General features: G+C 59.1%; 1 protein-coding gene across 2 annotated transcripts in view; it reads right to left on the bottom strand.

Moving 5' to 3' along the window:
- SYT7 (synaptotagmin 7) overlaps positions 1 to 26,021 on the bottom strand; it is a 64,035-nt gene that overhangs the window by 11,662 nt on the left and 26,352 nt on the right. The window contains exons 2-8 of one of the 2 annotated variants that reach the window (XM_064287956.1): positions 25,694 to 25,797; positions 21,506 to 21,585; positions 17,092 to 17,223; positions 15,963 to 16,190; positions 12,174 to 12,542; positions 8,134 to 8,256; positions 3,210 to 3,345 (exon numbers count right to left, since the gene is read on the bottom strand). In XM_064287956.1, coding sequence (XP_064144026.1) covers positions 3,210 to 3,345; positions 8,134 to 8,256; positions 12,174 to 12,542; positions 15,963 to 16,190; positions 17,092 to 17,223; positions 21,506 to 21,585; positions 25,694 to 25,797 — 1,172 coding nt within the window. The remainder of the gene's footprint in view (positions 1 to 3,209; positions 3,346 to 8,133; positions 8,257 to 12,173; positions 12,543 to 15,962; positions 16,191 to 17,091; positions 17,224 to 21,505; positions 21,586 to 25,693; positions 25,798 to 26,021) is intronic. The other variant, XM_064287957.1, reaches the window with a different exon arrangement.

Raw genomic sequence — 26,021 nt, 5'->3', positions numbered from 1 at the left:
TACAGATCCACCAAAGCAGTCCCGCGCCCCCAAGGCAACGGAGAGACTTTCCTCCCAAGCTAGCCTGGACTCACCTGCCCCAGGTGAGAAGCAGCCAAATCACACTAATCATAGTAACTATCCAATGTCAGAGGAACCTTGGTGGCACAGTTGTTAAGCACTCAGCTGCTAACTGGAAGGTTGGCGCCTCGAGCCCACCAGCTGCTTGAGGGAGAAAGATGTGGCAGTCTGCTTCCGTAAAGATTACAGCCTTGCCTACTCTGTCCTGTAGGGCCACTACGAGTTGGAATCAACTCAGTGGCAACAGGTATGCCGTGTCACCATGTCAGCTGCCTGCCGTGCCCAGACCCTGCCCTGTGCTGTGGCCTTCACTGGCATTCCCTCATTTACTCCTTATAAAAAGCCGACAGAGCCAGCATGATTGGATTCCAATTTTGGTTTGGGGCACAGAGAAGTTAGGCGATTTGCCCCAAGCCACCCATGACTATTTGGCTGAGTCTGAACTCGAACCCAGTCAGGGCCCTGCAATTGAGAGCCTCCTTCCACCTGCCCTGGCTCTCATGCTCAGCCTCAGTGTCTGGGGCTTCACCAGCCATACCTGGTGGGGGTGGGGTCTGAGCTGTCACCCTGCTCTTCCTCATAGTGGAAGAGGGGCCCTCCAGCCTTGCCCCTTTGGCTGGATCTGGATACCCCAAAACCCCTCCAAGGCCCGCTGAGGCGTGGTTTCCCTCCCGAGTCCATTTCCCCTGGCACTCCTCGTAGCTCCCACCAGCCTCACTCCCTTGGAACCTGTTTTCTGCATCTGCTGACCAGGGACGAGAGACCTACTTGGCAGGGTTCCTGGAAGGCTATAGGGTTCACGTCCTCTCCAGACCTCTCCACAGCCTGGCCCAGCCCTGCTGGCCATGTGGTTGAAACCCTGGGGCATGGCCTGCCTAGGCAGTGCTGGCAGACCGCTTACCTCTGTCTGTTCCTTTAGGGTGCAGTGCCTGGTGAGTGTAGCCCAGGTGGCCCAGCCCCACCTGAGGGTCCCTTGTCCATCTGGCCCTTGGCTCCCACGCAAGCCTGTCTGGGGCCAGGTGGGCTTCGCCTCAGCAGGGGGCAGTGACTTTAGGAACACTCCAAGCTTTCCCCAGCATGGCCACAGATCTGAGTCCTAATTAACCAGCTGGGCAGCTCGTGATGCTGTCTCCATGGCAACAGGGCTGGCCACCCGTACTGCAGCCCCGGGGGAGATGCTGCCCCAGCCCCTGCTCCTGCAGAAGGCGGCAGCAAAGAGCATCCTAGAGGCCTCTGTGCCAGGGCAGGAGCCTCTGCTCTGTCACCCCACTCCTCAGGCCCCTCCTCTGGCCAGCTGTGGGCGCCCAACTCATGTGCTGACCCCTACTTCTGACAGCTGGAGGCTTGGGGACCACAGGGGTCGGGTGCAGTCACAATGGCTTTCCACCTGCCCTGCTGATCTCTATCATCACTGTCAAGGACAATGCCCTGGCGCTGGCCTAGGGCTGGGCAGTTAGGCTCTGCCTCCTACCTCCTCCCCTGAGCACGTGGGAGGTAGGTGGTGTCTGCACTTCCTCGGGCTGCAGCTATAGGGCTGTTGGCCCCTCCCTCGGGCAGCAAGGGCCAGGCAAGCTGGCTGGGAAAGGGCCGTGCCTTCTGGGAACCTGGCTACCGGGAAGCTGCAACCAATTAGGAGGCTGTGCAGAGCGGCCGGGTGGGTAGTGTTGCGTCCTTCTGTCCGGAGAAGTGGATGGCTCAGGCCATTCCATACGGGTGGGGGAGATGGGAAGGAGGTGGCGAAGGGCCAGGCATGAAGGGGCCTGAGGGGGTGGGGAGACGGAGAAGTGGGCAGGCCCAAGGGAGACCAGATCCAGGACAGGGACCCGCTGACGTTCTAATCTGGACCCAAAAGCCATGCAGACTCTGGGCCTCATTGGAGGCTGCTGACTCCGAATCTGCTTTTTAAAAAGCTCCCCAGATGATTCCGGTGTATATTAAAATTTGAGAGGCTCTGGGCTAGAGAAAGGCAGTGGAGATGGATGGTTAGAGCTGGCCAGAACCAAAGATGGCAGAAGGCCTCAGAAAGGGGGGCCATGGTACCAGAGGTAGTGTTTGAGGGATAACCGAGGTCTAGGGAGAGGAAGTGACTTGCCCCAAGTCAAGTCCAGCTGAGCAGACAGGCATCAGGTTCCCAACTTCATGCCGTCTGGAAGCCTTACTGGGATTTCTGAGCTGCCAGACCTTTAACTGATTCCTGTCTGCAAATCTCTGGCTGCCCATTTGCTGGGTGGCCAGGGCTCTTTAGAAAGCACAGGCGGGTCAAATGGCTGTGACTTGCCTCCGCCACTAGGGGGCGCCAAGGGAAGCCACAACCTGTCCAACTTGGTGAAAATAGCCCAGGACTAAGATCCCAAGAGGCAGGAGTCACCAGGTCGGGTGTGGGTATGGATTGGAGAACCCCAGCACAGCTGCCCCTCATAGGAATCAGGACCAGTGGCTCCTGCCCTCCTGTTCTCCCTGGGTCTTGGCTGCCCCCAGCAATGGTGGGTTCCAGGAGGTCCCTCGTCTGGGAATATGAGACCTGCTGTGCTGGAGGCTCTCCCGGAGACCTCCACTCACCGGGACGCCACTCCAAGGGAGGGGCAGCTTCTGCCCCAAGTCCTCTGCCCACCAGCCTTTTCTTCTAGGATCATAAAAATATCTTCCATGAATAGGTTTTCTTAGGTCCCTTCACAATGCAGAGGATCCCTGGTGGCACAGTGGTTAAGTGCTCAGCTGCTAACTGAAAGGTCAGCAGTTTGAACCTACCAGCCACTTCGTGGGAGAAAACACCTGGCATCTGCTTCCTTAAAGATCACAGCCATGGAACCCCTGTGGGGCAGTTCCACGCTGTCTATAGGGTCGATTAGGTGGCAACAGATAAAAGGTTCACAATTCAGAAAGGGGATGAAGGGAGATGAGTATTCTTATTCTCACTTGACAGATAAGGAAACCGAGGCACAGAGAGGTTATTTTGGTGAAAGAGCTGGGAAAAGAAACCAGGTCACAAGCGCCGAGTGGTCTTGATGTGGGGCCTGGCTCTACAGGCTGCCTGTGACTTGGTCTCCCTCCTTGCGTGGACCAACTACGTGCTACCAACCCTTCTCACACGTGCCCACCCCCACCTGGCCCAGCTCCTCTGCTGGGGCCAGGCCTCCCGCCCTTCTCACCATGAGCATCTCGCTGGTGAGGGAGTTGACGAGGTCTGAGACGGAGGAGCGCGGCTCAGTGCGGCGGTCAGATTCATCGTGGGGCGTCTGGCCTGGCACTGGAGCTGTGTTCACCACCTTCCCGCCTGTGGGCAACCTGGGGGTGGGGGAGTCCAGATGAGCACAGGCTGACAGGTGGGTGTGGGCTGGCCACTGTGGGCCTGGATGTGGCAGGCCCATCTCTGAGGACCTGGCTGCCACCTCCTGCAGGCAGGCCAGGTGGCGCGCTTGCCCACCGGGAGCCTGGTTTCCCCTGGAGACCAGTGCTCAGTCCCGTCTTCCTTGCAGCTCCTATCCCCTTGCCTCTGCCCCAGAACAACTCTGGCTTAATTGCCCCTGAGTGTGCTCCCCACCCTTATCCAGAAACACCCCCACCCTCTAGCCATTGTCTTCACAAAGCGGTCTCTGAGCATGTTCTCTCCCTTCCAGGTCTGCTCCCCCTGCCTGCTCCCCAGCCTGGCAGGAGAGGCTCACAGGAAGGCTCCACAGTGGCGTGTCCAGGTCCTCTCTCTGCGTCATCACCCTCTGCAAACACATCCAGCGTCTGTCTCCCGGAGGCCCCCACCTGTGTTTGCTCAGGCTCAGGGAGAGCATAGGTGCCCTTCCCACCAGGGAGACATGAAACTGACCAGGTGAGGCCAGAAGCACTGTCTACACGGCTCTGTCCAGAACTTTCCTGATGTCGGAAGTGTTCATAGCTGCCCTGCCCAGTCCTGTCACCACTAACCACATGTGGCTACTGAGCTCTTGAAATGTGGCTAGTGTAACTGACTTTTTACTTTATCTAAATGAATTTAAATTTAAATGGCCTCATGGTAGCTAGGGTGTGTCTGTACCCCTTGCCCCCAGCCCTCACCCTTCTCACACTTTGAGGACGGTGCACTTGATAAGGTGTCTTCCAGGGATGGAGGAAAACGGGGCACAATGGGCTGATGGTCCCAACACCAGGCTCTGCCCACACCCTGGGTCCATGCTATTCCTGGGGAGCTTCTGTCTGGCCCAGGGGCTCTGTTCAGCATGGGCTCCAGAAGGGGGGCCCAGAGGCCTGCCCAGGACCAGGCTGGAATATCCCATTGAGGAGCACAGGAGGTGGGGGCAGGCAGCAAGGAGATGGGGAGACTGGCAGCATGAGGTTGGGACAGGCTGGAATAGAACAGCTGTGGGACAGCCACAGACTCAGAAACATACACAGGCTGGACAGGAGCCACGGCCTCTGGGCCAGACCAGCCGCCAGCCCACAGCCAGCCACGACAGGCAGACAATCATGCACGGATAGATGGCAGGGCCTGGAGGGGAGACACCAGGATCCTGCAGCAGGCTGTGTACACACACACAAACATGGCACACACACAAGTGCACACAAGTACATGACTCCCAGGGGACCAGGGAGAGAAGGCCACGAGCAACCAGGCGGGTGACTAGAACAGCTGTGATGACACACATAGAGATGACACCCTGAGATCCTGGGAGCAAACACATCTGGGGAAACTGAGGCATGCCAAGGTTTGCACGTGAATCGGGGCAGACTGAAACAGAAAAAGCAGGGAGCGGTTTCGGGGACAGACACCCGAGCATCAGACACACCATACACCTGCCATGGAGACCTGGCCTGGCCTGGACAACATGGAAACGCCCCATCCCACTCAGGGATGCACCGGGCATCTCCTCCCAGACACACGGCCGTAGCAGCACACGCACAGGCACACACACATACATGGACACACACACGTGGACATGTGCTCGCGCAGACAGGCACGGGGAAGAAGAGAGACTGAAATAGCTGGAGAGGTAAAGTCAGGTTAAAAATAGAGCGGGAGAGGAGGAGATTGACTGCTGAAGGTATGAGAAAGTTGGAGTTATTTTGGCCACACCACAGCGTCAGCACAGCTGCAAAGCAGCCTGGGAAAGATGGTCAGCGCCACGGAAGCTGTCAGAGGTCACAAGACAGAGAGGGACAGAGACGAGAGGCACAGAGAGGCGGAGAGAGAGGCCAAGGGGCCCATCACTGGCCCAGGGTCATCCCTGTGAGGAGCAGATGGAAGTGAGGAGAGAAAGAGAGGGGCCAAGAAAGGTTAGTAAGAGACTGTGAAGAAGGCTGCCAGTGGACAAGAGGGCAAGGAGGAGCGAGGCGGCCGAAAGGAGAGGCAGAGAGGAGGCGGGGAACACACACGGGGCAGAAGAAACATGGTGGCTTTGGAGCAAGGAGAGCAATGGGGTGGCTTGGTCCCCACCCCGCCCCCTACTCGGGGTGGGGGTGGAACCATGGTGGAAACCATTTGGATCCCAAGGAGCAATGCCGAAGGGAATGGCTGAGAGAATGAGGCTCGGATGGGTGCAGGGCAGAATGGGTGAGCATGGAATGGACACAGCTTGGCATGGGAGCCAGGGCCTCCCCCCTGGGTCCATGAGTATTTTGAAGTCTGAAATGGAGTCCGTGGGCCCCACTTTGGTGAGGCCCATGGGTGGTGGGTCCTGGATGGGGGACTTCAAGGCCACCAGGAAAGCTGGTGACCCTCCATCTCCCTGCTGACCCACTGATACACTCCCACCTCGCTTGGGACCTGGAGCGGCTGCTCCTTCTCATGGGCCCGCCCATCTCTCAGGAGATCTTCCTGAGCCTGTTGCTAACAAACCAGGGTGGGGACTGAAGGTCTTCCCCAAAACAGCTAAGGGCTGCCCACCTCCTCATTCCAGAGACATCTGGCCAAGAGTGTCCACACCTGCCTGGAGTGGGCAATGGTGGGCCTGGGGGCAGAGCTGGGCCCTGGGCTGAGTGGGAGAAGGGGAAGAGGAGGGACAGCTGACCCAGCCCACCACTCCCAGGACCAGAGTCTCGGAGCCCTCAGGGTGGGGTGAATGCCAAACCTTGGGATGGGAAAGAAGTAAAGACACGCTTGATTCTGGACACCTCTGTGGTGGCTGGCCTCCTGGGAAACCCTCAGGTCAGAGGGATGAGTTTCCAGGAAGGGGTGGGCATGACCAGGCGGAAATGGCACGTGTTCACTCAGAAAGCCAGGCCAGGTGGGGCGGGCCCACCGCCTCCACCTCCACACCTACCTTTCCAATGGAAAGAAGGACAGGGACAAGCTAATGTCATGATCAGAAGGGATGGGTGCGTTAAAATATGAAGTGAGACCTCAGTGGCAAGGAGATAAAAATAGGCTGTGGGTGAAAATGGAGCTAGTTAATTAACACGTGGGTGATGTGAAATCTCGTTTCCAGCCTGCACCTGCTCCCTCACACTTCGCACCTTTCCCCTCGAGGGCTTCGGGTTCCTAGCAGGCCTTCGGAGGTCCCAGGTCTCTCTTGTACCCTCTCCCTATGGCCCTGTGCCCCCGAAAGCTGTGGCTCCTGCAGTGCCCAGATGGGCTAGGGTGGCAGGTCCCACCCCTCCTGCATGCCCAGCCATGGGCTCAGGGCTGGACACCACCCTTGCCACAGAGGGAAAGAAGTGGCTGTTCTCTCGGCCCCCTACCCAGTCTTGCCCACCATAGACATGCAACTGTGGACTCAGCATGGGAAGAAATGAGAGGCCACTGGAGGGACAGGAGGCAGCCTGCCCACTCTTCTCTAGCCCACAAGCACCCAGCAGCAGCCTCAGCCAGCCCCTTCCTGCCTTGATGGTCCTGTTGACAAGCGACAGGGTCACCCGTCCAAACACAGCCTGTGCTCAGCTCTCAGAGCCAAGTGCCTAGCCCCAGGGCCTGTCTTCCTCATTAGAAGTTTAGCATGTCAGAGCTGGGGGGAGTGGGGGACACTTTATAGGGTCACCCTGTGCAACACCTTCATTTGTCAGATGAGGAAGCAGAGGCACTTCCTGGGGCCTGGGACTGGCCCACTGTCGCAGAGCTGGAGCTAAAAGGCAGGTGTCCTGGCTGCTGGGACCCCATTTACCCAGAGGCCTCCTAGCAGGTCTGAACCAGGGGATGAGGCCTCCTCCTATTGCTGGGGGCTAACAAGTATGAGGTCGCCTAGCCAAGGAACACCCTGGGCTGGGTATTCTGTTGTTGTGATGCTGCCTGAGCCCTGGGACCTCCAAGCTGTTCCCTGCCCCAAGAGCACAGCTCCAGCCCCTCCCTGGAAGTGTTTGAAAACACTTCCTGAATTCCTCATGGCCAAGGCAACAGGAATAAATGCCCAGCCCTCTGCTGAGCCTGTCGCTGTGACCACATGGGCTGCTCTGGTCTCACAGGGCCCTGAGCCCAGCAATGGGACTACCAGCGACAGGGAGCCCCCCAGGCCAGCCTAGCCCTCCTGTGCCCTCCTCTGCTCCCCCGGGCTCAGGTGCTGCCTCTCTGGCCCTGTTGCCAGGCCTCTCCTACACACCAGTGTTCTTTGCCTTCAGACCCCTTCACCACGAGCTCCTCTCCCATCGCCCCGCGCAGCCCATTCACGCCCCTGCAGTGGCACGTGCAGCCACCACCCCAAAGAGACCTCCAGGCAAGAGGGAGGTTGAGGTGGCGGGGATGAGGGAGAACAGGCTGTCGCCCCTCCCTGACATCCCCCCCGCCCAGCAACCACCAGAGAAACAGGGATTTCTGGGTCAGGGGTGGGGGCAAATGGAAGATGGAGGAGGCAGCAGAGGGAAGCCAAGCAGGGAGATGGGGGCAGAAAAGGCTGGGCTTGCTCCGGGCAAGGGGCAAGCATGCCCAGGGAGCAGGCTTGATCCAGAATGGTCCCAGGATGGCACATGGCCTCAGACCCAAGGGGCACCACCAAGGTGGACGTGTGTGAAGGCACCAACTGGGAGGGGGCTTGTCCTCCCGGAGCCAACATCCGCTGAAGGCACTGCGCCTCGTCCAGCCACCTGGGGTGGTCGAGGCAGGCAGCCTCTCCACGCCTCTCCTCTGCGGCCGCTGCTGCAGTCCCTCGCCTGTGCGCATACCTCTTGTCCCCCTGAGCGTTCTGGTTCTGCTGGGTTCCTGGGTTTTGCAGGTCAGGGATATTGGCAAAGTCATCCTGTTCCGAAAGCCCTAAGACCAAGGATAGCACCACCATCCGGCCTTCCCTGCCCGGGGCAGGCAGCCCACCAGCCAGGGTGAAGCGAGGAGGCCCCATGGGCGTGGGTAGGGGTGGGGGGAAGGAGAGAGAGAGAGACAGAGACAAAGAGAGAGAAGAAACAAGCGTAAGAAACTTGCCCTGTGGGAGAGAAAGCAAACCTCAGCACTGTCAACAGCTGTAGAACAGAGTGGGTGGAGGCAGGGGAGGAGGGGTTGGGGAGAGGTCTAGTGTCCGAGCTCTCTTGGGGCGAGAGCAAGATTCTCTGGAGAGAAGTGGGGAAGGGTATGGCAGAGGCCTACTGGGACTGTGTCTGATGGGGACTGCCCCAAAAGAGCACTGAAGGGGGAGTGTTGGGGGAGGGAGCCCAGGCCCTGGGAACTGCAGATTTCCAAAGGCTGAACAAAGGCCAGAGGGGCACAGGGCTCTAATCATCTGTGCCACTGGGAGAAGAGGTCGGGGCTCGGTCGCCATCTTGCACTGGGACTTGGCAGGCAGGTTGGGGCTCTCAGATGGGAGGCTCTTAGAAAGGTTTGAAGTGCAATGGGCACTGCACTCTGTGCTTATGGAGGCCCCTCAGAAAGACACCTCTGGGTCAGGGACAGCCATATGTCCTAGATGCCAGTAGGGGTCTTGGGAACGCTCCCTGGCTGCACAGCCCATCAGAGAATGGAAGTTTCTATGGTAAACAGTCCTCAGAGGCATCTCTGCCATTGCAAGCCTTCTCCTGTATACCCCTTCCAGGAGACTCAAGGGATGACCATGAAGGTTTTGGGCCTTTTGTTGGAGAAACAGTCCAGAAGGCACCAAACAGTAAAGGTGGAGAGCGAGAAAGTACAGGAACTTGGCATTTGGGCCATGCAGGTCTGAAGAAATCTTGGCAGGACATGAGATAGCCTGTGTCTGCAGGGAGGGCAGTGTGGCAGAGCCTCGGGAGGTCCTGCTCTGAAGGAGGCATGGTCAAGGTGAAGGCAAGAGTGGCTTGGAGTCAACACATGGGCAGCAGTGTGGGGTCAGAGGTCGCGGTGTGGCATCTTTAACATGAGGCAGTCTCAGAGAACTGCTAGGCAATTGCCGAGGAGCTTTGCGGGGTCACCTGCATTTTCCAGGGAGGGTAGAGAAGTGTCTGTGGCCTGCTGTCCCTCAAAACCATCCAACGTCGTGGGCATTTTGTAGGTGCTTTGTGGAGCACTGGGTCTTTCAGCAGAATCAAGGTAGAGGTACTTGTGGATGGGGCAGGTACGGAAGCATTAAGGCCAGAGGGGGAGATGGTAAGACTACCGGGATGTTCCTGAGGGGAGGGAATCCTGGGTCAGGAATTCCACCACTAAGCTACCTTCAAGGAAGGCAACATTTAGTGACTTCCCAGAGAGGTTGTCAAAAAGGGGGCACAAACAAGTGAGAAATGAACAGCATCTAAGATGAGGGGTGGGGACTGAGGGGTCTTGGGAATAGTAAGTGCCAGTGGGGTCAGAGTAAGGGAGGAAGCTAAGTGGTTGCCCTTCTTGGTCTCTGTCGCCCAGGCATGGTTACTCTAGGCTGATGCTCTCACCGGCACTTGACTTTGGGGCAACAACTTCTCCCTTCCCTCAGGACAAACCCTCACGTCTTTGCTCTCTGCCCACCAGGGCTCTGTTGGATTTGGTAAAATTCCATTTGGCTGCTCAGGAGCTAGCTGAGCTGGGGGAAAGTGAACCCAACAAAAACAACATGTTTTTCCCTGGTTAAATGCACTTTTCAGACACTCCTTTTGCTCTTCTTAAAAAAAAAAACAGCTCCTCTGCATAAATAGCCAATTTGTCATTCTCTCCAGCATCACTGGGCCACAAGGGCGAGAATAAGGGGCCAAAGGAGGAGAGAGTTGGGAAGAAGCTGTTGGTGTCGGAGGAGGTCACGCCATTAAGCAGGAGGAATGCCACTCTCCCCACATGGGGTGGTCAGCACCTGGGAGGGCCTGGAAGGCCCTCTCACCCTGACTCTCTACCTAGGCCACCAACATTTGGGGCAAGCAGGGCCCTGAAACCTGGGCTCCAAATGTGGAAGGCGGCGGTCTGCAAATAGCAGCCTGCGGCCTATTTTTTTGTATGGGCCCCAAGCTAAAAATGGTTTTAGGGGTCTAAAGTGTCGTTTAAGAAAAAAAAAAAAAGGACATGTGATAGACCCACATGTGTCCCACAAAGCCTAGAATACTAATTATCTGGCCTTTTATAGAAAAGGCTGGCTGACCTCTGCTGTAAGGGACTTGGGTGGAAGAGTTGGGGGAGAGGCCAGCAGGGGAGGGAGCAGGAGCCGTGGTGGCAAGGAGAAGTGTGGACAAAGTCAAGGTGGGCTGGGGAGGATGCTGGCACCAGCCTGATGCTCATCCAATCCTGGTTGACTGGGTGGCAGGGAAGCATGGGTACACAGGGGCTCCTTCGGGGGCTCCTTTCTTCCCTCAGAGCCTGGGGAAGACACTGCCCTGTCTGATGTTGCTAGGATACTCCCCAGGTGGTGGCTGTGGAAAGGGAAACACGAGGTGAGGGAGGACAGGGGTGCAGGTGTAGCTGCTAGCTCTTGGTTCTGTTCAAGCTGGGGCAGAAGCACTTCCTTCCACTCTCCTGCGTCCACATCGAAGGCATTCATCCCGTACAAACCGACACCTGGAAGCCAGGAGTCTCTGCTGGGCACCCTGTCTCCTGCAGAATCTGGAGGTGCTTGGGTGGGGTAGGGCCCCACTGGGTATGCTGCCCACATCTGCCAGGGAGTCACAGACGGCATGTCCTTGCACAGGCGTTGGAAACTCCTCTTCTGTTGGAGGGTCTCTCTCCCAGGGGCGATGCTCCCCGTGGCCCTGGAAGCTCGGGCTGGGGTCTCAGTCAGAGGCAGGATGCTCTGAGGGACACTCTTGTCATGGGCATCCCCACATCTTATCAGAGAGCTGGCCCTGGCCTTGGGTTTCCCCTTCTTCCTCTATTTCTTCTTTCCGGGCTTATATGCTGGTCTCCTGCTTGGCGAAAAGTGCTCCAGGGAAGACCTGGGTGATGGGAAGAACCCCAAGCCTGGAAGGAAGCTCTCGTTAGGCCGGAGGAGGCAGGTGATGCTGGAGGACAGCCACCCAGGCTACCCTGGACTCAGAGAGTGAGTGCAGATGCTCAGGAGCCCTGACAGGTATGGGGCTGTGTGGGGTGCCCTACAGTGAGGGCAGGCAGACAAGGGGCTAGGGTGTGGTTCCAGGTAGACGCTGGTGTCAGCTGTAGCTGTTACTTCTCAGACCTGTGCACGCCAAAGAAGGCTTTGATTTAGAAACAACCTTTCCCAAAGCTTTGGGGACATCCCAGGTTTGTCCTCAGGGGTGGGTTATCACGGGGAGGAACTGGAGTACAGCCTGATGCAGAAGGTCATAGAGGTGGACAGGCAGCTCACAGGAACACAGGACACAGGAAAATAAGAGGGAGGGAAGGAGAGGGAGGAAACGTGGGGCAGGAAGGGGAGCAGAGTCAGGTTACCGGGAAGGAGGAGTAAGTCAAAGAGTAGGAGGGCAAGCCAGAGACTGAAAGGGATGGGGTGAAGGGGACTGGGTTTGGGATGGGAGGGGAGAGGACAGAGGTCACAGGAGCAGAAGGCAAGGCTGGTGGGAGCAGCCTGGAGTGAGAGGGGAGAGGGGACAGATCTCAGGGACCTCAGCAGCATCCCCTAGTGTCTTCACTTGCTTTCAGGGGGACCTTCTCTGAGCCCTGGAGGCACCAAGGGGGAGCTGGGATCCTCAGAGAGAGTGGTTCAGACACAAATCCTTCCATGGGGGGCCTTAAGCATGAGCCTCAAGGCTGGGGAGGGGGCAGCCGAGGGGGCTGGGTGCCCCTGCAGGGGGCTGGAGGGCTCCCAGGAGGAGATGTGGGAAGGAGGAGGCTGGGTGGGGAGTGGGGCTGGCCGCTCCAGGGGAGGACTTACAGGAAGGACTTCATGTCCAAGCCTCGGTTTCGAATCTGCCCCACCACGTGGTCCCAGCTGCCCGGGTTGGAGCGGCTGCGGCTGCCAGCCGACCGGTACTTGGAGCCGGCCGAGGCGCCCTGCCGAGCCTGGCCCCGGCCACAGGCCCGGGGGTTGGAGCCCTGCACCGAGGCCGTGTGGGCCTGCAGCTGGCCCAGGCTCTGGCTGGTGGTAGGCTGGCTGGGCTGCCGGCCCCGCTGGTGCTGGCTCAGCGGCTGCTGCAGGCTCTGCTGCCGCATCAGGGTGCGGGGTCGCTGGCATTTCGGCTCTCCCGTGGAGCTGGGGATAGACTCAAGGGTAGTGGCCGTGGACAGGGTGGAGTCCTCGAAACTTGGGGCAGGTGGAGGAGAGGAGAGAAAGGAGAAGCCGGTGAAGGGACCACAGTGGAGGAGAAAGATGCCGAGGGCCAGGGCAAGGAGGCCCCCCTGCAGGGCACGCTCAGCTGGGCCTCGCCAGGCCTCCATCAGGGTTCTCGCCGTCGTTGCCGCCACTGTTTCTCCACAAGCCCCCCCACCCCCAGGCCCCAGGCCAGCCCGCCCACCTCACCCTCTGGCCCTGGCTCAGCTAGTCCTGAATACCTCCTGTTGGGCCAACTGCTAGACTGGTCTGAGCTGCGTGGTGAAGGCGGGTCCCCAGGGCCCTGCCGCTGTGTCATCTTGGAGTGGGAGGGTAGAAACGTCTGCTGCCGCCCCCACCCGCTGCCGCCCCCTCCTGCTGCCTCACTGAGGGACACCAGAAGCATCTGCCTCCATGTTCTTAGTGATACTGCTCTTTAGAGACGGGAAGAAATCCAGGCCAGAGCAGAGCTGGCCTCGTAATGCATGGTGGGTCTGAGGAAGCCACAATTTTTAGACTTTGTCCACGGAGACACAGAGGTAGCTTTGCGCTCACAGACCTTGGCCCTGTGGCCAGGCTGGCCTCAGGATTCAGGCTCAGAGACAGACTTTTGTCCTCCTTCTAGGGGTCTTTGTCTCCGAGGCCCCAGCATCCTCTCTGAGTATATTGGGAATGGCACTCTGTGAGAGGAAGGATGGTTTCTCTTTCCCTGAGATGGAGCCAGAAAAGAAAGGAGACGAGGTGGGAACCCCCAGAACCATCATCTGACTGCTGCACCATAGTTCAGACAGAGAGTGGGGGGACTGTCCTGTCCTTTATGCATTTGTAAGAGGCACCTGTCTCACTGGCCCACCAGCATCTCTGAAAAATGCTGCAGGGGGCAAGGACAGACAGGAAACAGGCCACAGCTGGCCAGAGGCAGTAGGGGTCAGAGAGACCCAGGCTCCAATCCATCTCTGCCACTTACAAACTGTGGGACTTTGGAAGTTACTCCACCTCCTGGCCCTCAGCTTTCTCATCTGTAAAATGGGGAGAAAATAACTCCTGAGCTGCCTCCATCACAGCATTGCCATGGGTACCTAGTGAGATCAGCCCAGGAAAGTGCTGTATTGGTAAACGCTCCCCACACCAGGGGGATGCTGCGAATGCCCCAGGAGACAGAGGCAGAAGGAGTCTGGGGTCCCTGGCCTCCTCTTGGGTAACCTGCCTACTCTGTCCCCTGTTCAGAGATTTCTGTCTCATAGGCAAGGCCCGAGCTGGGCTGTCACCAAAGTGCCACAGAGCCAAGCCTGAGAGCAGGCTGAACGACTCTAGGGGTAGCCACTACTCTTCTCTGGGCCTTGGAGGTTCCAGCCTCCTCCTCCTTCTGTCCCTTCCCTCCATCTCCCCATCTAATGGTCTAGGGCAGGGGTTGGCAAACTATGCCTGCAGGCCAAATATGGCCTGCTGCTTGCTTTTGTAAATAAAGTTTTATTGGAATACAGCCACTGTCATTAGATGGCTGCTTTTGGGCTACATTGGCAGGGCTGGATAGTTGTAAAACAGACCATATGGCTTGCAAAGACTAAATATTTACTATCTGGCCCTTTACAGAAAAAGTTTGCTGAGCCCTGGTCTCAGGCCACAGGGCAGCCACAGGGCAGTCTGAAGGAGGAGGCCCCAGGGCCCTTGGGAGCTGCTTTCACCACTGCAGCCAGCCCTCGGCTTTGCTTGCCTTGAGTCTACCCCAGGAACCAAAAGACAACAGTTAGGCTGCCCCGAGGGCTGAGAGAGAGAAAGAGAGAAAAGAAGAGTGAGAGTGAAAGAGGGGGAGAAAGTCAGAGAATAGCAAAGAGAGAGCAAAAGAGAGAAGAAAGCACAACGTGGCTGTAGCTGGGGTCTTGGAGGGAAAGCAGCCTTCTCTGGTTTGGGGGTGGGATCAAGGCTACCACTGGGGGCAGGCCTAGGCCTGGCCGGCCAGGTAGGTTCAAAGCTCCCCTGGGGCAGGCTGAGGTAGAGGGAGGATGGCACTGTGGCCTCCACCTCCTCCTCCTCCTTGCTGACCTCATTTTGATTTCCTATCACATCCAAAATTAGTCCAATTTACAACCTCTCAGTCACAGGAAACTAAAACTGGTTCCTCTAGGCCTAGAGCCAGCAAATGGCATGGAGGCCTCGGCCAGCCTGGAGACTGTGGCCAGAGTGGCCATCAGAGGGCGGGGTGCTGGGCCTGGCTCTCTGAGGAGGTATGCGGCTTCCCTGTGGGACCCTTCTGAAGCCAGATGTCAGAGGATATTGATTTAGGCTCCCTCAGGCCAACAAGCCAATGACCGTGGCCCTTGGTGGTCCCAATGGTAGAAATCACAGGCCTTCTGAAGAGGCCTGGGAAGGGCCTACATCGAGGCAACAGCTAAGAAGGGGTCAGGTTAGGGGTGGTCTTCTGAGTGAGAGACTGCTCCACTGCTGGGAAAGAGGCAGTTTCAACAGCTGAAAACGGAACTTCCATCCCAGTGGGTGAGAATGGTCTTAGCTCAAAGGACTTAGGGCCTGGTAGGGCTCAGTGTGGGCAACTGGAGGTTCTAAAAGGTAGCCCCATTGACTGGGGGGAACATACCACCCACTGAGAACAGGGCCAAACCTATACCCATTGCCCATGAATATGACTGACTGTTTGACAATCTTATACAGCAGTTAAAAAGGGGACAGCTCTTCTGCCTGATGTCCAGGCCACCCTCTGCCAATTTGACAAGTGAAGCTAGCTGGGGCTAAACAACCCAACCTCCAACGACACACAATCCCAACAGTTGAAAGTAGGACAGCTCGCTGGCCAAGATGGGGACAGCCAATGGGAATGGCTGGGATGAGGATGAACCAATGGGGACAGCCCAGTGGCTGTGGCGTTATGGCACAAGCAAGACTGGGACAAGCCAATGGAGTCACGGGATGGTCAATCTCTGGGTCTAGAGCCATCTGCTGCCCTTAAGAGGGAGGGCCTGGTGGCTAATGCGTGGCACAGAACACAGGCTGAGAATGGGCTAGCTCCCCAAGGATGGGATGATCCAATGGCTGGACGACCATAGGTTGGACGCCCATGGAAGGGTGACCTGGCGGCTGCAATGGTTGATCAAAGAGAAAGCGATGATCCAAGGATTGAAATGAAGCTGCCCGCTGGGCAGAATATGGAATGACCTGGTCATTGGCAAAAAGACTGCTGGGGGCAGCAGCCAGGGGCTGGAATGCGACAGGCTGGATGGCCGAGCTGGTCATGCCCGATGGCAAGGACAATGGAAGAGTCTTGTGACGGGATGGAATGAGCCAGGGGCCACGATGGCACCTCTGGGGGTAGCAGCGGGCATGCCAGGGGTCCCGCTGTCCACCCTGATGGAGGCAGGCCTGAGCTCATGGCTCCGGCGGCCATGGGGCGCCATCACTCACTTGGACAAGTTGAGCTTCCCTGCGGCCAGGTGGCTCTGCACTGTCCGCCAGCGGCCTCTCCCCGCCTTGCCACCGCTGCCCGGCTCGCTGGGGGCAGCCCCGCCGCTTCTCAAGGCGTCCTCTCCGGGTGGCGGCACCGGCGCCGGCTTCTCCCCCAGCCGGCCTTCCCGCTCCACCGCCAGCCCCGCCGCCGCAGCGGCCACTTTGGCGCCCGACAGGAGGGTGCCACTGGAGGCACACAGGAGGCAGCCGAGCCAGAGGGGCACCGGGGGTGGCGGTGGGGGAGAGAGGGCGGGCCACACGTGGGGGTGGGGGGGGGTGGAAGAGGAGGAAAAACAATGACAGATAAAAGGAAGAAAGAGACAGTGAGAGAGGAGGAGAGAGACAGACAGACAAGAGACAGACAGAGAGAGAGAGAGAGACATCAGCACTGCAAGTGGGTTCACAGTGGAGCCTGCAGAGAGGAGAGAGGGGACCGGGCGGGCTGGGGGTCGGAGAACAACGCACCACGACAACGGAGGGGGGGCCCCTCCCCACCGCCTGGGGCAGGGGCGGCGGGGGTGAGGGGAGGGCAGCCACCTCCAACTCTATCCCACAGGACAACGAAGGGTTAACGACGGAGGAAGAGCGGGCTGTCCAGGCCAGGAGGCCCCCAGGCAGGGAGAAAGAGAAAGCCGTGTTAGTTAGAATTCAACACCACCACCACCACCACCATCACCGCCACCACCGCCACGAAACGCCGACCACCGACCACCAACCACCGAGCAGCCACGGCAGCAGCACACAGCAGGGAGGAAGGAGAGAGGGAGCCACAACCGAGGGGGAGGGACCAAAACGGGCAACCCCGCCCTGACTGCAGGGGGCGGGGCCAAAGGACCGGCGGGGGCGTGGCTCGGAGGGGGCTCCTAGGTGGCTGGCCCTGGGAGCGGGGATGGGAGAGGGGAAGACAGGCGGGGGGCAGGAGGGGTTGCTCGTCTCCATGGTCAGCCTGCCCATGGGGGGAGGGGGAGGGAAGGAGGGCAGAGGAGCAGAAGGAGGGGCAGAAGTGAGGGACCGGAGGGGGTCCGGGGAGAGGAAGGGCGTGCGCGGAAACTCGGTACATATGATTAAACCAGGTAAAGTCACTCACTTGAGGGACAGTCGTGGGTCGCCATAAGGGGCGTAGGGTGAAATGTTTAGAATAAACTCCTTGGGAGGGTAGGAGCTCCATTTCTGCTGCACTGTGCTCTCATTGTTATTCCAAAAGTCTCTGTCTAGATCGCTGGAGGGGCAGAGAGAGAGGGGAGAAAACAGGGAGATACAAGAAGAAACAAGAGCTGAAGTTCTGCGGGGCGGAGGGGACGTGGGGCCCGGGGCCAGGGCACGCAGAGGGCGGGCAGGCGGGCGAGGGTCTGCGCCTGCAGGAGGAAGAATGGCTGGGGGCACCGCAGCCTGCGCCCCGCTCACGCACGCACACGCAGGCACACACACTCTGGAGGGCAGGGGAGAAGCGGCACAGAAAGGAGGCGAGCTGCAGGCGGGCAGATCCAAGCCTCGCACCTCAGAGCTGGCGGGGGAGAGAGAGAGAGATGGTGAGAGAGGAAGGGCAGCGGGGAGGGAGTGCTGGGGACAAGGCCTGGAGGTGGGATGAGGTGGGAGTGGGAGAGAAGGTGCTGGCTTCTGGCTAGAAAGGGCTGAAAGGTAGATCAGATTATGCTACTAACTTGCTGGGTGATTGCCAGGGCCCCTACCCCTCCTGGCCTCAGCTTCCCTGCCTGTCGAACGAGAAGGTTTGCTGTCCTGCCAAGATGTCAGCTGTCCTGCTAAGATGTCAGCTCTGCCACCGGAAGTGGAAGCCCTAGTTCTGGAAGGCTTAGGATCATCCCCTCTCCAGTCTTCTCTCCTGCCCATCCCTCTCCTCCTCCCGTTGGCCTTCAGTCCCCGCTGACCTCCTCATTCCCCCCACCCCCCACTGGTGTACAGGCTTCAGGTGAGACTGGGGGGACCTCAGCTGAGCTGAAGCCCCTCTCCACTCATTCCAAACGTGCTGGCTGGTCCTCCCACAGCCGCAGAAAAGGAAACACCTCCAGGCCTCCTTCGCTAGCTTCCTTGCTGAGGGCCTGTGCTTGGAAGGGCCTCAGGCTGACCGGTGGTCCCTCAGTCCTTTGTTTTGGGGCCTGTCGGGGGTGGCTGCCCTTCTCAGGGATGATGGGTAGGCTCAGCTCAGGCATTTGGTGACAAGATGGACCTGCCAACTCCTAGCCTGCCCAGTCCCCCTGTCTCCTCCCAGCATGTACCTGGCCTGGGGACACTGAGGACGTTCCCACCCACCCCCCTACCACACCGCTGTGCCTCTGTCCCTTTCCAAGGTGGAGCTGCTGGGTTTGGAATGGACCCTCTCCAGCCAGGCTCCCCACCCCCTCCTTCTCCATAACATGTGCTGAAGAAGCAGGCATGCTCAGATGTGGGGACTTTCACATGGGGAGGGCGGCAGAAGCCTCAGCTGGCAGAACGCATGGCCCAGAAACTCAGGGAGTCCTCTTGCCCAGAGAAGGGCAGGACAAGGGGCTCCCCCAGCTTGCCAGGTCCCTGGGGCCCCAAGGAGCAGGGCTAGGAGTACAAGGAGAGGATCCACAGGGGCAGTCAGTCCCCAGGCCAAGGGGCATCCAGAAGGGAGTCATGCCTGGACCATCAGGAATGCTTCCAGGGGAAGGGCTCTGAGGAGGAGGGTTGGGGTGGGCCTGGGGGTGTCCTGAGGCTGCTCAAGGTCAAGGTGAGGGCACTGTGGAGAGGCATGTCCTCTGAGGATCAAGCGCACATGGTCTTGTGCTGGGGCCAGCCTCTCTCCCCCAAGAGATTGACCTTTCTCTTGGTTCGCAACCTTAGACTCAGAAGCAAAGGAGAGAAGGAAGGAGAGAATCTGAGCTGCTGCCACAGGCCCAGAGGAGACTGGACCAGGCCCAAGTCTCTGTCTGTCTGGAGTGCACCTTGGCAATGTCTCACAGGGGACTCTGGGCACAAGCCAACTCAGAGGGCCAGTAGGGACCAGGGGTGGGAGAGGCAGGAAAGGCCCTCAGGAGCCAAAACTCCTCCCTGGGAGACCCCAGGGGAACCTGCTCCCTCAACAGAAGACCCCATTTACCCCAGAGATGCCCTCTGCCCCCAAAGCAGGGCATCACACAGCGACTATGGGTGAGTCCTCCGAGTCAGGTGTAACAGAGATGGAGCAGTTGGAAAGCTTCCTTCCCAGATCTCCATAATCAAGGGACATCAGACCCTAGATCCTGGAGAATGAGCTCCATCTGACCATTGCTGCCAGGCTGGTTTCCCACCCCATGTTCCGAGGAGTTCGGTGTCCCTCAGGTTGTCCCCTGCCAGCACTGGAAAAAGAGGACCTTTAAGTCCAGGAAACATCACTCCCTTTATGCAGGACTTCTCAGAGCCTTTCATGTGCCAGTGATGATCTCGTATCTCCAAGAGGGAGATATAGGGTGCAGTGTTTCCCACACTTAGTTGGCCACACAACCCTTACTCACAGGACATCTGTTAATTAATCGTGGACACAAGACACCTATTAATTAATCGCAGAATGCAGTTTGAGAAGCAATGCTAGAGCTCGTAGGTTTCCAGAATATTTGATGAGATGACCCTTTGGAGGAGGCCCCAAGCCCATGAGGTGACTAGGCAGTAGGTCAGCCCTGTTGCCTGCCCCTCAACTGGCCTGGGCCCTTTCTGCTCTTCCCTGGCATGAGGCAAAGGCCTGGGAACCCAGGGAAAGGTAGGCATGAATGGTGGCTTCCTTCCCTGCGGGGCAGAGGTTCTGATAACAGGGAGGGCAGGGTGGGGAACAGGCTAGGATTGTGGGTGGTGGGGCTGTAGGGTCCCAGAGAGGTGGGCTGGCCAGGCCTTACTTTGTTTTAGAGAGCCCTCAAGGGCACTGGCCCAGCCTGGCAGAAGCTGATGCCCGATGCCCTCCTGCTGCCTTCCTTGTTGGGAATCCTGTCTCCTGTCTCCAGTACTCCTGGCCCTGCCACAAGCACCCCTATGCAGAAAGGCTATGGTCATCCTGCAGAGACAAGCCCCCTGCCCCGCCCTGGGGCTGCAAACTCAGTTCAGGGCGTGCCACCACGTGGTCTTCCCACTTTCAGAAAGCCTGGGGCCCGTGCTAGCACCAGCCCCTGAGACCTGCCAGCTCTCAGGCTTTGAAGACTGGAGAGTATGCAACCAAGCCCAGCTTCAAAGGCTCTTTGCGGCCTCTCGCAGAGCGCAGCCACCTCCCAGCCTCCTCCTCACCACCCAACTTCAGCCTCAGCCCGCCCCCCACCCCTCCACTTACCCGCCCCCCCATGGACACACACACACAGCTTCTGTGAAGGCCCATCCAAAACAGGGTCAGAGCAAGAGATGAAATAAGAGCAAGAGATGAAAAAAGAGAGGGGGTCGGAGTGGGAGGGCTCTTCAGGGACACAGTTGGGAGGGAGGAAGAAGTGAAGGCAGGAAGAGAGGAAGAGGAAGGAAGGGAGAAAAATGGATGAGGGGAAGGGAGAGGAGGCCAGGCTGTGGGATGGGAGCAGAAAGAAAGGGGTTGGGGAGGGTGATTGGGGGCCTTGAGTTGAAACAGGGGAGGGTGCAGCAGGGAGGACTGGGGGCTCCGCTTCTGGGCAGCAGCCCCTTGGCTAGCAGGCTTGATCCCAGGCTAAGATGGAGGGTCACCCATCACTACCTGGGTCGGCCAGTCTCCCAGTGAAGGCCTGAGCTCAGTAGAGAGGAAGGGGCTGGGGCCACTGTTCAGCAGGCACAGAGGCCTTAAGAGAAGTGGACACAGGACATCAGGGTTCCCAGTGCCCCAGCCAGGGGGAGCTTGTCTCCTCGTATCCCCCAATGACCCTTAACAGTGAGCCAGCCGAGATGGTCTATAGTCGGAAGGCAGGCCTGCCTCTTGAGGGGGGCTCTCAGGACAAAATGGGGAAGCCTGGGCAAGTCAGAGGCAGCAAGACATGAGGTGGGGGGTGGAGTGACAGGGAGGAAGGAAAATCTCTCCATTGGCCCTTCCCCAGAGTGGCCCAGTGCCAGGCCTGCGGATCCTGGGTTTCTGTCTGCCTTCCCTTCCATGTCGCCCACAGAATGTGGGAGTCTGAGCAGAAAGCCTGGACCCACTGGGAGAGGGCACAACCCAGGGGCAGGGGCTTAGGGGAGGAATCTGGAGGTCCAGGGGAGCTGAGTTGGTGGCTGGTGACAGTGTGTGCGACATGGAGGAGTGGATGTGCAGGGCCAGGTGTGGCGAAACCAGCAACTGGGGGTTGAGGTGGGAGGCCGACCCTGCTGGGGGTGAGAGAGAGCAGCCAGAGAGAAGAGCTGGGGTCTTCGGAACCTTCTGAGGGCCTGGGAGCACAGGCAGAAAGGTGGAGCCCTGGGGCCACCCTGAGGAGTTGTATATGTAGGGAGGGTAGACAGCACGGCATCTGGTGTGAGGGGACACTGAATGTGTGTGTGGCTGGGTCTGTGGGGGGGGCTCCTCCCACCTGGGCTGCCTGCGTGCCCCCCCCCCACAACCTGGCACCTACTTGATTGCCTTCTTCTCGCTGCGCCCACGCCCCGAGTCTGGCGTGCCCACAGTCTCCAGGGAATTCTTGTAGCGTTTGCCCTGTGGAGACAGCACCAGGGTCACTCCTGGGGCCAGGTTGTGCCCTCCCTGCCTCCCAGAAAGGTGGCCTCAGCAGGAAAAGGAGTAGATGGGAGCCCACTAGGCAACAAGGTCCTGGGATCCATGTGTGAGGATACCACCATCGTGGGATACCAGTCCCATCGAGACCTGCTCCCTGCCTGGGAGGTCCCAGGCCCCATCAGGCTCAAGGACCTACCCCGCGCCCTCAACCTGCACTCACCCCTGTCCCCCAGGATGGGCCCCTCCTGCTGGCCTGTCTCTGGGGCTCTGGCCCAGCTCCCAGAAACACAGCTCCCTCTGCCATGGACAGACGGCTCTCAGGCGCCTGGCCACGTCACGTTGTCCACGTCACCGCCCCCAGATGGTGGGGGTGGCATCCTGCAGGGCAAGGTTGGCAGCGGCCAGTGACGTGAGCTGCGGGGGTGGGGAGAGGGCCCCATGCCCGGTCCTAGCCCAGGGCTGTGTCCATCACTGCCTGGGGCTCTGTGGGTCCCCGTGCCCTGGGGCTGTGAGGCAGGGCTGGGCCTGGGCAGTCTCCCTTTTAGGAAGACTGCATCAGCAGGAGAGGCGGCCCACTGACTCTGAGGACCGGGTGCTCTGGACCCCTTGGCAGCCCCCCAGACTTCCTCATCTCAGCATGAGGAGGGGCAGGGGCAAGGCAGGCCAGGGAGGTGGCACACCAGGTCCTTGGCTAGAGGAGGGGACAAGGCTGCAGTGGTGATTGGGCTTGCGGCCGGGAAGGTGAGCACCATTCACCTTCTCGGTTTGGGTTTCTAAATTTAGCTCGTGCGGAGCCTGGCACCATTAACATTCCTGGCCTCCACAAAGTGTCCTCACGTGCACCCGTGGGCCACGGACCTGGGCCAGACCCAGGGTTGATGCGGACAGTAGGGGGATGGGGCTGCCCCTCTGATAGCCCATTCTTCCACCAGGCACTGGCCTGCCCCTGCCCAGCTGAGTGGGGATGGACACACGCGTGTGCACACACACACACATGCACACACACATGCAGACACACGTGCACACGTTTTCCCAACATACCATCATGTGCACCAACACCACAGCCACAACAATCAATTATTCCATCCTCCCGAAAGCAAAATAAAAGCCGCCACAGCCACGTTTCCCATGCTCCTGCTGGCTGCAGCCCCTTCAGGCCGGGGAGCCGCCTGTCTAGAAAGCCTGGCGATGGAGCTCCCTGAAGGATGTGCGTGAGTGGGGGAGGGCCCTCCAGCGCCCTCTGTCTCAGGGACACCTGGGTCCTGGTTTCCGCTCTGCCAACATTCCCAGTGTCCCCCTGGGCAAGTTCTGTCCCCTCTCTGGCCTCCCTTCCCTCCTCTAGAATGGTGTGGTGTCACCTGCTGAGCCAAGGGGCCACTCATCCTCCATCGCTCTCATCACAAGATACTGGTATTTTTCTCTTTACTTCTTCCAGCCCCCACTCCTGGAATGGAGTCCCACAAAGGCAGGCCCTGCATGGTCTCCAAAGTCATCAACTGGGAGGTCCCTTCTATTGTCCCACATGCCTAGGGTCTGAGCCCCAGTATTGCCTCTGACCCAGAGAACTTTAAATAATGAAAATACAAAGAAGCTGAATCCTAGCTCTCTCTCTATGACCCCTCTCATCAATACTTAAGTTCACGACCCAAACAATTCCTAGTTCCCATTTGAAAGATCAGTGGCTGGAGCCCCTCCATGGTGGCTGGAGCTCCTTGGTGGTAGCCAGCAGCCCTGTCTTAGGCAGGACCCTCAGGCAGAAACCAAGCCCTCGTACTCTCCAGCACTGCAGGCCCTGCTGAGGGCAATCCTCCACCCCTACCCCTCACTCTTCTCTTCATCCTAGTCTCAGCAGGAGAACTCACCCCGGTCAGCACCCTCATCTGATGCTGGTCAGCTGCCCCTTCCCCAAGGCCAGGCAGGTCTGGGGTCCACCACGTGAGCTCACCCAGGGCATTGTGGAAACTTCTGCCTACCCTCCTTCATTCCAAAGCTTAGAGAACCTTCCCCTTCAGGCCACAACTACCAATCTACAGTGGAGCTAGGGTAGTATAGGGGACAGGAACCAGGCTGGACTCCATTTGGGGGAATGAGGCAATAATAGGAAACCCAGGCTGGGTCCAAGGGATTTCAGGTGTCTCCAAAGGAGCCCAACACCTCCAGCCTGCCTATCAGGGAAGGGGGTGGCCAGGCTGATCTGGAAAAAGCCAGCTGGAGATTAAGGAAGTTATTAATGTTTGGAAATGGGATCTGGTCTGTCAAAGTATCACGTCACTGCTGCTGAAGGGACAGGCAGGCAAGGAGAGCCCAGCAACTTGCGGAGGCATTTTAAAGCCCTCACATGGAACAAGGAGACAGCCTAGATATAAAGCAGCCCATAGGAGCAAATCTAGAGGCCTCTGGAAAAGACCCTGGCTGGGGTGGGGGTGTGCATGGGGGGCTGGTTCTGCCCCTTTCAGCTACCCAGGGCACTTCCTATGCTGACGCAGGCCCTACCTGCTATAGAGCTGTCATCTTGGAGCTCCTGTCTCTGGGGTCTGGTCCTGAGTGGAGATGAGTGGAGGGGGGGAAGGGATGCAGTCTGCCTCCAGACCCCCCCCCACACAGAGGGTGGGGCACACACACTGCAGAAATACCCTCAAAGTCAACACACTCAGCACAAAGATCTCCCACACACACACACACACAAAGGCCACCAGCAGTGCCTGCTCAGACAACCTTCTCCCCCTAGCCTCAAATACAGACAGACAGCCTCAACCTGCTTGCAACAAGCCGCACAGGGCCGCAGTGCGCTCTTGGCCACGCCCACAGCCTCCGAGGACTGTTACACACGAAGGCACGTGGCCAAGCCCCCTCCACCACCACCCCTGAAATTCCGAGACAGACGCAGACACAGGGGATCTAGGAACAATGCAGGGCGGTCAGCCCTGCTCCACACCTGCGGGGGAGTGGCCGGTCACCCGAACATGGGCACACGCTCACACACGGACAGAGCTGGCCTTCTCCGAGGCCCCTCCCCAGAGGTAGGAGCTGCCTGAAGCCGGACATCCAGGACAAGGAGTCCTGCTCCGGATTCCTGAGTTTGCCTTTCCTGAAGGAGGCACGCAGGACATGGTCCTTTTGGACTCAGCCCATAGTGCCACTCTCAAGACCCCAATACCCTCTGCCAGGGGCATCTGCCCCTTCTCTTCCTCCTAGGAGTAGGGGCATGAAGCCACAGCCACAGCCCTCCTTCCTGGTCCTTAGGGTCCTTCTGTGACAGGGGAGATGGCACCTTGTCCCCCTTCCACCATTCTCGATTCGGGGTGCTGGTGGAGGGGACCTGTCAGCGGCCGGTCTCCCCCTAGCCTGGACTCACCGCCGGGCCCTCCATCCCCCCACCAGCCTCCAAGGTCCCCAGAGCACGTCTGGGCTGGGGAATGAGGGGGGCAGGAGGCAGGGCTCGTGGCACCCCCGGGGAGCTCAACCCTGCTCCCGCTCCAGCTGCCCTCGGCTGATTAATGCCCCTCCTGACGGTCTCGTTACTTATTGATGGTCTAATCCTGCTCGTTAATTCCCCAGCCCTCGTTAAAAATGAAAAGAAGCCGTTTGTGCTTGTACAAACCCCGAGACCCAGGATGGATGTGCGGGCGGCGGGGGCGGGGCGGGCGGCGGCGGCTCCCCATTGGCGGGACTCGCTGCTCGGCCACGCCCAGTCTCCCGCGGCCCGGAGGGGAGGGGCGGGGAGCAGGGGCGGGCGCCGAGGTGGCGGCTCGATTTTCAGGTTGCGGCTCGATTTTCAGTCTGCGCGTGTGTGCCTGCAGGTCTTTATGCGTGAGGCAGGCAGGTGTGTAGTTGCGCCCGTGCGAACGCCTGTGAGACTCGTGTCTGTCCACGAATGTCCCAAGGTGTGTGGCTCCGGGTGGGCACGCCAACCCTCAGGCAAACGCAGTGCGTGTACAGGTGGTGTGAACCTCAACGCAAATGTGCCTGACTTTGCGGGCAGGTGGGTCACCTGTGTGTGCGCTAGGATACATTCACAAGCCTGTGGTTGTTGGTGGGCGGGGTGCAAGGCCATGCCCCGCCCCCAGGGGGTCCCAGGGAGCCTCACCAGTTTGCGCTGACACCAGTGGCAGAGGCCGCAGAGGACGACAGTGACGCTAAGGCTGATGGTGATGATGGCAGAGACCAGCAGGACGTCACGGGTGGGCGCCCCTGGGGAGGATAGGCACAGGTCAGACCCTGATTGGCCAGAGCCAGCCACCATCCCTCAACCCAGAGCCACCCAGAATAGCCACACTTCTCCTCCATCTGGCCCCAGCACCGGGGATAGGCCAGTGCCCTGGGTCCAGCCCAGTGCAGCAGAGTAGAGGGCAGGGCACGCCCTGGGAGCTGGAGTCCTAGGTTCTCCCAACTCTGGCTTGTTGGCTGACTTTGGG

Source organism: Loxodonta africana, chromosome 7 (genome assembly GCF_030014295.1).
Source record: "Loxodonta africana isolate mLoxAfr1 chromosome 7, mLoxAfr1.hap2, whole genome shotgun sequence".
Lineage (NCBI taxonomy): Eukaryota > Metazoa > Chordata > Mammalia > Proboscidea > Elephantidae > Loxodonta > Loxodonta africana.
This window is presented reverse-complemented; position numbering and strand designations above follow the sequence as displayed.